Below are 12,376 nucleotides of genomic sequence, written 5' to 3'. Positions count from 1 at the left end.
TTTGTCATAGCTGGCTGTCACTGTCAACTTGAACACCTTAGAGTCACCCGAGAAGGGAATCGCAGAGTTTTCCACATCACATGAGCATGTCTGTGAGAGACTGTGTTGATTATTAATGGATGTGGGAGGAGCCCGCCAGCCCTCCGTGGGCAGTACCATTCCATAGGCTGGATAAGAGAGCTACCTATGCATGAAGCTGAGTGGGCCAGAAAGCAAGTTCCCTCCATGGTTTCTGTTTCAAGATCCTGCTTGAGTTCCTGCCCTGACTTCCCACAGACTGACTGTGATCCGTAAGCTTAAATAAACCCTCCCTCCCCTAAGTTACTGTTGGTCAGTGGGCTTTTTCACAGTGACACAAAGAAAACCACAACGACGGTATTTAAAGTCTGGTAATACAATTCACTTGTAAAGCACTCACTTGAATACACACACATAAGCACGCAACACAAGAATGATGATGATGGTGATGATAGTGATGATGATGATGATGATGGTGATGGTGATGGTGATGGTGATGATGATGGTGGTGATGATGATGATGATGATGGTGATGGTGATGGTGATGATGATGGTGATGAAGATGGTGATGATGATGATGATGGTGATGGCGGTGATGATGATGGTGATGATGGTGATGATGATGATGGTGATGGTGGTGGTGATGATGATGAAGATGGTGATGATGATGATGATGGTGATGGTGGTGATGGTGATGGTGGTGATGATGATGATGGTGATGAGATGGTGATGATGATGATGGTGATGAGATGGTGATGATGATGATGATGGTGATGATGATGACGATGACGGTGACGATAATGGTAAAGTGTCATTTTTTGGCTCCTTGGGGAATGGTCTATTCAATGTTAGTTTTTATTCTGTCATAACTTATAGGGACACTTTCATACAATGTTTGCTAAAGAAAGATGTCCTCAAATTTCTTGGATGTATCAACCTTGATTTCCACATGGAGTGACTAGTTCTACAATAGGAAAGGGACAGAGCTCCACTGTAAATATGATTTATAGTAATTACCAGAAAAGCCTCTCTAGGCAATGTGTAACATCACTGACCTTGAGAACCTTACTGGAGTCATTACCTTCTCCTCAAGAATACCAGCCAGTGGGTTGTGCTGAAATTTTCTACTGCTATAGGCGTCACCCCAGGTGCTGGCCACATTGCTCTGGACACCTTCACTAACCAGGTCCAGGCATCCTCTCAATTACATCTTCTCCTGGTGGCAAGTGATCCCAGGAATGACCACCAGCCAACCCTCATGCGCCTCACAATCCTGACTCCACAGCTCTATGAAACACAGCTTCTCCTCTGTGTTCTCCCCATTGCTGTCCCTGGGGGCACCACGGGCACTCGCTCCATGGTTTTGCTCTGCCACTTGCTAACCTCAGAAGCTCTCTGTATATGTGAAATCATTGCTAGTGAATATTGCAGGAGGGTATGTCTGAGCTCCGTGTCTGCAAGATCCCAAAGAGTCTGAAAAATGCGGAAGCAGGCCACTCCTAATGAAGCCATAAGGGAAGGTAACACCAGCTTCTGAGTTCACTACAGCTCGTCCTGAGGCAGTGGATGGTTTGCAGAAGAGCAAATGCCCAGTATTTCTATCCAACAGGCTTGGGCAAATAGCCATGCCCTGGACACCAGCTTCAGACTCCCGGTGTTCAGGCCATCGAAGGGAGAGAAAAGCTAGGGTGGGACTGTTCTTCTGAAATCTCTAGTGAAAAGTAGACAGAAGACTGAAGGAGAACAAGTACAAGCTGACTTATTTTTTTAGTTAATTTGGTTTGTTTTTCAAGACAAGGTTTCTCTGTGTAGCCCTGGATGTCCTGGAACTCACTCCGTAAACCAGGCTGAGCTTGAACTCGGGGGTCTACCTGTCTCTTCCTCTCAGTTGCTGGAATTAAAAGCATCTGTTATCACTGTCTGACAAATACAAGCTTCTTCGAGTGTAAAAACTTCTCAGACTGCCTGGTGCATCTCGGATTCTGTTTCTGTTACTGCCAACCTCCTACTTCCATGGGTTCCTTAGTTCCATATATAGGCCGCACAAACACCTATATCTGCTATACATTCTCCTTTCTGATCCCATCAGATGCAGGTATGGACTCTGCCTCTTTCTGTGTCCCCACCAAATCTAAAATCTTGTTCAGACAGTAGTAGATTTCAAGTCAGATGTAGCAGCACAGGTGCTGGTGTCCTGGCAGAATCCCACCGGCACTGCTGTAGCTGGTGCTGGAACCAGAGAGATTGAACTCTGCACTCGCTCCAACACACTACAGGGAAGAGAAGCTGGGGAAAGGTGAAAAGCCAAACATGGCCAGGCCTGCAGGTGCCATGCAGGAGAGGCCAGGAAGACAGGAACTAAAGTGACCAACAGGCACCCGCAGTGAAGACAGGAACTAAAGTGACCAACAGGCACCCGCAGTGAAGACAGGAACTAAGTGACAGGCACCCGCAGTGAAGACAGGAACTAAGTGACAGGCACCCGCAGTGAAGACAGGAACTAAGTGACAGGCACCCGCAGTGAAGACAGGAACTAAGTGACAGGCACCCGCAGTGAAGACAGGAACTAAGGGACAGGCACCCGCAGAGAAGGAGACCTGATAGACCCTAGGCCAGGGCTAAGCCACTGTGGTCATCGTGCACCTGGATAACTTCTCTGTCAAGCAATCTGACATTCTTCCAAAGCCTAGGGGCCACAGGGCCTAAAACCAATAAAGAGATATTAACCGGGAGCCTGTTGGTATCATGGGTTCATCTCCCAAATACATAAAAGGAAAAGAAAGAGGATTCTATTTTCATGAAGACTTGGGGAGGAAAAGTATTTTTAGAAATACCTAAAATGGACAGGGCTCGGCCCATCTGCCACCTGGACCAGCAGTTCCCAAAGGTTAAGGCCTGGTGAGAAGGAGATCCGAGCAGCCAGGGAGCAGAGAGATGTCTGCCGAGTGTGCACGGAAAACGCGCCCCAGCCCTGCCTGATCCAGGGACCAGGAACACAGCATTGGGACCTCTGTTCCCACCTGGCTTTGGGGCGCAGAACAGGGCTCGGACCATCCGCCACCTGGACCAGTGGAGATCCAGGGACACAGACCAGGTACAAGGGAAAGGCAAGAACTTATCACTGAAAACAAGAAAGAGCATATCCCAAGGAAACCAAGACAACCTGGCAACACCAGTACCCAGCTCTCCCATCACAGAAAACATAGGAATGCCAAACACTCCAGATAAAGAAGACGCAGAACTAAAATCATACCTCAAGACGATGATAGAGATCCTTAAACAAGAACGGGATGAAAAGCAAAAAGAATCAGAAGCTTTTAAAGAGGAAACAAGAAAAACACTCAAAGAACTCAAAGAACTAGAGGAAAACAGAACCAAAGAGATGAAGGAATGGAAGAAGGAATTTAAAACGGAAATTGACACAATAAAGAAAACACTAAAAGAGATAACCCTAGAGGTACAACACCTAAAAAAGAAATAAGGAGTCACAGAAGCAAGCATTTAAAATAGACTACAAGTGATGGAAGAGAGAATCTCAGGGGCCGAAGAAAACATTGTAAACATAGACAAAACAGCCAGAGAAGATGCAAAAACCAAAAAGCTCCTAACCCAAAATGTCCAGAAGATCCAAGACACAATGAGAGGACCAAACCTAAGGATAATAGGAATAGAAGAGGGAGAAGAATATCAACTAAGAGGCACAGTAAATATCTTCAACAAAATTGTAGAATAAAACTTCCCTACCTTTAAGAATGAGATGACCACGAGCATAAAAGAAGCCTTCAGAACTCCAAAAAGGTTGGACCAGAAAAAAAATTCCTCCCGACACATAATAGTCAAAACACCAAGTGCCCAAAGCAAAGAAAGAATACTAAAAGCAGTAAGGGAAAAAGGTCAGGTAACATATAAAGGCAAACCAATCAGAATCACACCCGATTTCTCAACAGAGACTATGAAAGCTAGAAGAGCCTGGACAGACATCATGCACACCCTAAGAGAGCACAAGTGCCAGCCCAAGCTGCTATACCCAGCAAAACTATCAATCACCATAGATGGAGAGATGAAGATATTTTAAGACATATCTAAATTTACACAATATCTAACCACAAACCCAGCACTACAATGAATTACAGGTGGAAAACCCAATACAATGAGGTGAAATACATCCTAGTAAAAACAAGAAAACTCCTAAGCAAGAAAACCAAAAGAAGAAAGAGACACAGACACAACTCAACCTACAAAAGCAATAATAGCAGGAAACAGAAACCACTATTCTTGATATCTATTAACATAAATGGACTCAACTCCCCAATAAAGAGACATAGGCTATCAGACTGGATACATAAACAAAATCCAGCTATTTGCTACATACAGGAAACTCATCTCAGAGACAAAGAAAGACACTATCTCAAAGTAAAAGGTTGGGAAAAAACTTCCAAGCAAACAGCCCCAAGAAGCAAGCTGGAGTGGCTATTCTAATATCGAATAAAGTAAATTTCCAACCAAACGTTATCAAAAAAGATAAGGAAGAACACTTTTTATTCATTACAGGGGAAATCTGTCAGGAGGAACTCTCAATCCTTAACATATATGCTCCAAATACAAAAGCACACATATTCATAAAAGAAACCCTTCAAAAGGTCAAAAAATACATTTCACCCCACACAATAATAGTGGGAGACTTTAATACCCCACTCTCACCAATGGACAGATCATGGAAACAGAAACTGAACAAGGACACTGTAAAACTAGCAGAGACTATGAACTAACTGGAATTAATAGATATCTACAGAACATATCATCATAAAGTAAAAAAAATACACTTTGTTCTCAGCACCCCATGGCACCTTCTCGAAAATTGACCACATAATTGGTCACAGGACGAGCCTCAATCGATATAAGAAGATTGAAATACTCCCATTCATCCTCTCAAATCACCATGGTCTAAGGCTGGTCTTTAACAACAACAAAGACAACAAAAAGCCCACATACACATGGAAACTAAACAACGCTCTGTTAAACAATAGCAGGGTCAAAGAAGAAATAGAGAAAGAAATTAAGGATTTTTAAGAATTCAATGAAAACGAAAACACAACATACCCAAACCTATGGGATGCAATGAAAGCAGTAGTGAGAGGAAAATTCATAACCCTGAGTGCTTCAAAAAAGAAACTGGAGAGAGCATACATCAGCAACTTGACAGCACAGCTAAAAGCTCTAGAACAAAAGGAAGCAGATACACCCAAGAGGAGTAGACAGCAAGAAATAATCAAAATTAGGGCAGAAATAGACCAAATAGAAACAAAAAGAACCATTGAAAGAATCAACAAAACCAAGAGCTGGTTCTTTGAGAAAATCAACAAGATTGATAAACCCCTAGCCAGACTAACTAGAGGGCAAAGAGAGAATATACAAATTAACAAAATCAGAAAGGAAAGTGGAGACATAACAACTGAAACTGAGGAAATTCAAGAAATCATCAGATCCTACTACAAAAGCCTATACTCCACAAAGTTGGAAAATCTGGAGAAAATGGATTAATTCCTAGACAGATACAAGATCCTAAAGTTAAACCAGGACCAGATAAACTATCTAAATAATCCCATAACACCTAAAGAAATAGAAGCAGTCATCAAAAGCCTCCCAACCAAAAAAAGCCCAGGTCCAGATGGGTTCAGTGCAGAATTTTATCAGACATTTATTGTGGACATAACACCAATACTCTCCACACTATTCCAAAAGATAGAATCAGATGGAATACTACCTAACTCATTTTTTGAGGCTACAATAACCCTCGTTCCTAAACCACACAAAGACCCTACAAGGAAAGAGAACTTCAGACCAATCTCACTTATGAACATTGATGCAAAAATACTCAACAAAATCCTTGCAAACCGAATCCAAGAACACATCAAAATGATCATTCACCATGACCAAGTAGGCTTCATCCCTGGGATGCAGGGATGGTTTGATATGAGGAAATCCATCAATGTAATCCACCATACAAACAAACTCAAAGAACAAAATCACGTGGTCATCTCACTAGATTCTGAGAAAGCATTTGACAAAATTCAACATCCCTTTATGTTAAAAGTCCTGGAAAGAACAGGAATCCAAGGCCCATACCTAAACATAATAAAAGCAATATACAACAAACCAACATCCAACATCAAACTTAACGGTGGGAAACTTGAAGCAATCCCACTACAATCAGGGACTCGACAAGGCTGCCCACTCTCCCCCTACCTATTCAACATAGTACTGGAAGTCCTGGCTGGAGCAATTAGACAGCAAAAGGAGATCAAGGGGGATACAAATTGGAAAGGAAGAAGTAAAAACAGCACTCTTTGCAGATGACATGATAGTGTACTTAAGTGACCCCACAAATTCCACCAGAGAACTCCTACAGCTGATAAACAAGTTCAGCAAAGTGGCTGGATACAAAATTAACTCAAACAAATCAGTAGTCTTCCTATATTCAAAGGACAAACATGTGGAGAAAGAAATTAGGGAAAAGATACCCTTCACAATAGTCACAAAAACTATGAAATACCTTGGTGTGACTCTAACTAAGCAAGTGAAAAACCTATACGACAAGAACTTCAAACCTCTAAAGAAGGAAATCGAGGAAGATCTCAGAAAATGGAAAGATCTCCCATGCTCATGGATTGGAAAGATCAACATTTTTAAAATGGCCATCCTACCAAAAGCAATCTACAGATTCAATGCAATCTCCATCAAAATTCCAACCCAGTTCTTCATTGAGTTGGAAAGATCAATGTGCAATTTCATCTGGAATAACAAAAGACCTAGAATAGCAAAATCCATCCTCAACAACAAGAAAACATCTGTGGGAATCACTATCCCTGACCTCAAGCTATATTACAAGGCAATTGTGCTGAAAACTGCATGGTACTGGTAAAGAAATAGGCATGTGGATCAATAGAATAGAATAGAAGATCTAGAAATGAGCCCTCACGTATATGGTCATCTGATTTTTTACAAAGGAGCTGTAAACATTCAATGGAAAAAGGACAGCCTATTCAACAAATGGTGCTGGTCCAACTGGCACTCAGCATGCAAAAGAATGAAAATAGACCCTTTCTTATCTCCTTGTACAAAGCTCAAGTGTAAGTGGATCAAAGATCTCCACATTAAACCAGATACACTTAAACTATTAGATGAGAAAGTAGGGAAAACCTTAGAACACATAGGCACTAGAGAAAATTTTCTGAACAAAACACCAATGGCTCAAGCTCTAAGGTCAAAGATTAACAAATGGGACTTAATGAGATTGCAAGAAAACATAAGGGCAGCCAACAGAATGGGAAAAGATTTTTACCAACTCCACTTCAGATAGAGGCCTAATATCCAAAGTATACAAAGAATTCAAAAAGCTAGACACCAGAGAATCAAACAACCCTATTAAAAAATGGGGTACAGAGCTAAACAAAACGTTCTCAATTGAAGAATATCGAATGGCTGAGAAACATCTAAGGAAGTGCAAATCAAAACAACCCTGAGATTCTAGCTCACACCATTCAGATTGGTCAAGATCCAAAACTCAGATGACAGCAAATGCTGGCGAGGTTGTGGAAAAAGAGGAACACTTCTCCACTGTTGGTGGGGTTGTAAACTGATACAACCACTCTGGAAATCAGTCTGGTGATTCCTCCGAAAATTGGACATAGTACTACCTGAAGTTCCAGCTATTCCACTTTTGGGCATATACCCCAGAGACACTTCAATATACAACAAAGACACATGTACCACAATGTTCATAGCAGCCCTATTTATAATAGCCAGAAGCTGGAAAGAACCCAGATGTCCTTCAGTAGATGAATGGATACAAAAATTGTGGTACATTTACACAATGGAGTACTACTCAGCTATCAGAAACAATGACTTAATTAAATTCTTAAGAAAATGGCTGCATCTAGAGAATATCATCCTGAGTGAGATAACCCAGTCACAAAAGAACAGACATAATATGCAGTCACTGATAGTGGAATGCTAACCCCAGAGGCTCGGACTGCCCCAGAAACAACTCACAGACTGTGTGAAGTTCAAGAAAAAAACAAAACAAACAAAAAAAAAAAAAAGTCATGCTCAATCTTTACACACCAAGAAAACGTTGACTAATTCCGGGTTACACCCTGTTTAACATGTACTTTCTGCTCATTGTAAATATTAAGACCAGGACGGCCGCCATCTTGTGCGAGCCGGAATTTCATCCCGTTCCTGCGGCCTGGAGTGTCCGCGAGTTGGTGGCATTCTCTTGCTGTGGCCCAGCTGGATCCCTCGCCTGCTGTCCCTCTGCCCCAGGCCTGAGTTCTCGGCCACGTCCGCCCTCCCCGCGGGGTCACGCGGCTGCCCCGGGCACGCCGAGAGCTGCTCCGAGAAGGCATCATTTCTGTGTAAAAGAAGTCAGACGTGTGTTGATATCAAGGACAATGTGGTGGATGAAGGGTTCTACTTCACTCCCAAGGGGGACGACCCATGCTTGAGCTGTACCTGCCATCGAGGGGAGCCTTAAATGTGTTTTGCTGCCCTGTGTGAGCGGCCCCAGGGATGTCAGCAGTACAGCAAGGACCCTAAGGAATGCTGCAAGTTCATGTGTCTGGACCCAGATGGTAGCAGCCTGTTTGACTCCATGGCTAGTGGGATGCGCCTGGTCGTCAGCTGCATTTCCTCCTTCCTCTTCCTCTCGCTGCTGCTTTTCATGGTCCACCGGCTGCGCCAGCGGCGCCGGGAGCGCATCGAGTCCCTGATTGGAGCAAACTTGCACCATTTCAACCTTGGTCGGAGGATCCCTGGCTTTGACTATGGCCCAGATGGGTTTGGCACAGGCCTCACTCCACTACATCTTTCTGACGACGGGGAAGGTGGGACCTTCCATTTCCACGACCCTCCACCTCCTTATACAGCTTACAAGTACCCAGACATGGACCAGCCGGATGATCCACCGCCACCCTATGAGGCTTCTATCAACCCAGACAGTGTGTTCTACGACCCTGCAGATGATGATGCCTTTGAGCCCGTGGAGACCAGCCTCCCAACCCCAAGAGATGGTGGCATTGAAGGTGCATTGCCCAGGCACTTGGATCAGCCGCTGCCCCCTGCAGAGACCTCCTTAGCAGATCTGGAAGACTCTACAGACAGTAGCAGTGCCCTGCTGGTGCCTCCTGATCCTGCCCAGAGTGGAAGTACCCCAGCTACAGACGCACCACCAGGGGGTGGGCGCCTCCCCCGTGGCTCCCTCAATACTGTGGTCTAGGTGGCTCAACTTGTGGCCCCCTGTGGGCTAGGAGTGTATGTTTCTTGTTCAGAAGACACCTATCTCAGTGGGGGACATGAAGGGGTCCTGTCATAGCCTGGACCTACTCAATTGCCACATCCCCGCCAGCAGTAGGTGTGTACATAGACACTGAAGCCAGGTACTCCGAGGAGCAAGTGCCCGACGGTCCTAACCTAGGGCTGTTAGCCTTGATTTTTAAATGGTGGAATGACAGGTGTTACCACACACTTCCAAGAGAGCAGAGGCAGTGGGCTTCACACACATCTTTGGATGGGCTTGTTACTGCACTCTCGCCCTTCGAAGCCAGTCATCAGCCAGTGTAGACACAGTAGAGCTAGCACTAGTGGCTGCTTAGAGGCAGCAGAGCATCTGGACTTCTGGGGAAGGCATTCGCAGCTGCTGCACTGGCTCTCGGGGGCTTCCTGCCCAGGTCCATCTGAATTCCAAGGTGCCGGTTGATCCTGGGAGGAAATTGAACTGGCCACACCACTTGCAGCTTTGCATTGAGGCCAGCACTGCAGCAGGAGGCCCTGCTCATTCCTAGCACTCTCATGGTACTCCTCTGCATGGCTCCCCAGGAGTAGACTCTAGGCCCCTGTGCAGGGCTGGGGCATGCTGGCTTTTCTCTGCCACACCCTGGATTCCTGTGCTCTGCTTGCTGGCGAATGACCACTGTGTCTAGCCATGCCCCTTCACCTCATCTGTGCCATAAGGGGTTGTCTGGGAAGAGAATGGTTCAGGTGGACAGCCTGTGTTGTGTCGTCTGAGTCCACTTCGCCATAGACACTGCTGGAGCCCAGCGTCTACCAGCCACATTCATGCCTCCCAATCCCTCCACAGCAATGGGGCGCCTGGGGATTTTGCCCAAAGGACCCTGTTGCCAGCTCCAGCTCCATGCAGTGGTCTTGTCTCCCGACATGGGCCTTTAGCATTTCTAGGGTTTGGAGATTAAGCAAGGTTCTGTGCAATTTTTAGCACGTTTGTGTCTTTTCTATGTTGGATGTCTGAGTCTTTCTGTATCTGTGTGTGTCCTCACGTGGCCAAATGTTTGCAGGCGGTGATGGCTCACAGGAGCTCAGGACAGGGCCAATACCCCGCATGAGCCATTTGCCCTTGGGCCACTCTACCACCTCTGTCTAAGCTGCTTCTGGGCTGCGGTGCGACTCCTGTCCAGGTGAGACCAGGCGTGGGGTGCTGACCTCTGGTTCTGTTGATCTGGATCAGACCAGATCCCAGGGCTGAGGGGGTTATGATAGTCTGCCCCGTGTCTGAGCCCGCAGACCAGCTGCCGCAGCTGTCCCTCTGCCAGAAGGCTCTTGCCCCACACCCTCTGCTGAGAACAGCAGCAAGTACTAAGTGCTGGGCACTGGGCAGCCATGCTCCAGAGGAACAGTTGGGAATTGTATTGGTGCCAGGCCACCCAAAAGAGCCCTCAGAAGACTGTATGTACAGACTGGAACTTAAGTGGGGACCAAATGGCTGTTGGGGTTGAGAATAGGAGGCTCAGGGGAGAGGGTGACCTAAAGTGGACTGGTGCTGCAGAGCTAGGCCTGTCAGGACTGTGAGGCACCCCATGCCATCAGGGTGAATGGAATGCCTGTGTTTGGGGCTGTTCGGACAATTGCTACTCCAGTTCCAAGCACTGGGGTCTGCCAGTTTACTGATGAATAATCCCAAATCCAGGATTTGCTGAGGTTTGTGTTTCCTCGCCCATCCCACAAGGCTCCAGAGGGACAGGCTCCTAGGAGGCCTCTTGCCCAGGACTGCCTTGCCACCTCTTCTGAGAGGCCAGGTACCCTCTGACCTGCCTTGAAGTGGAATTTGATACTGTCTCAATGCCTGTTTATACATATTCCTTTCATTAAAGGTTTTAGTTTGGGTGTATTTTTGGTCGGGTTGGCATTGATCCTTTCTTAAGATGCTGTGAGAACCATTTCATCCAATGCCAAATAAACGTGTGTTATGGAAAAAAAAATAGTAAGACCTTAATGCAGAGTATCAAACCTTTAAAAAAAGAAAAAAAAAAAAAAAAGCCAAGCACTGACAATTGTATTTGTATACATTTATGCAAAAATGTTTAAAATTTTTTATCTTTGTTTATTAAAATAAAATTTTAAAAAACTAAAAAAAAAAAAGAGTTATCCTAAGAGGGAGAGTAATGCTAACTGGAGGGGACTTAGGCAAACAAGGGTTAACCCTCAAATTGTACTGTTTCTCTAATGACTGTACTGCATGTTAACACTGTCAGTGCAGAATCCAAATGCCTTTTGTCAGGAGTCATAATAGACAGAGCTGTAACTGGAATAAAAGAAAAGAAAAGAAATACCTAAAATGTAATTTCAAATTACCATTGAGAAATTCCCTGGTAACTGACTAGTAAAGAAACCATACAAACGCCAAAGGATTCTGAGCATAAATATCTTTGAAAGTCTGAGATCCTCTTCACTAACAAACTCAGAAAAGAAAAAAATTCCTTGGACTGTACACTTGAAATATTATGGGTGTCATTTAAATTCAAATCCTGTGATAAACTTCAAAGAGTACAGTGTAATCATAGGCTTTGAATCTGTGTGGGAAAATGTGATTTTACCTTGTTCTTTTTAATTTCTTATTATTTCAACTTTTTTTAATTAAGGCAGGTGTCTTAGTCAGAATTTTTCTGCTGTGCACAGATCCCATGACCAAGGCAAGTCTTAGAAGGACAACATTTAATTGGGACTAGCTTTCGGGTACAGAGGTTCAGTCCATTATCATCAAGGCAGGAACAAGGCAGCATCCAGGCAGGCATGGTGCAGGAGGGAACTGGTAGTTCAACATCTTTATCTGAAGGCTGCTAGCAGAATACTCACTTCTAGGAAGCTAGGATGAGGGTCTTAAGCTCACATCCACAGTGACACACCTATTCTAACAAGGCCACACCTCCAAATAGTATCACTCCCTGGGCCAGGCATATTAAAACCATCACAGCAGGCCTGGTGCTTAATGACTTCCGAGCTCAGTTACTCTGGAGACTGAGGTAGAGTTTCAAGGTCTGCTGGACTACACAGAGCACTCACGGCT

At 44.7% G+C, this 12,376-nt stretch overlaps 1 protein-coding gene across 1 annotated transcript; it reads left to right on the top strand.

Moving 5' to 3' along the window:
* Positions 1-803: 803 nt before the first annotated feature.
* On the top strand, positions 804-9,295 carry LOC308423725 (integral membrane protein DGCR2/IDD-like; the record flags this gene model as incomplete). The annotated part of the gene is given in 4 exon segments (XM_080920514.1): positions 804-821; positions 1,112-1,453; positions 8,219-8,551; positions 8,555-9,295. Coding segments are annotated over 4 exon segments (1,434 nt in total).
* Positions 9,296-12,376: the final 3,081 nt, after the last annotated feature.

This window comes from Micromys minutus (genome assembly GCF_963924665.1).
Source record: "Micromys minutus genome assembly, chromosome: 8".
Lineage (NCBI taxonomy): Eukaryota > Metazoa > Chordata > Mammalia > Rodentia > Muridae > Micromys > Micromys minutus.
The sequence above is the reverse complement of the archived record's forward strand: the minus strand, read 5'-3'. Positions and strand labels throughout refer to the sequence as shown.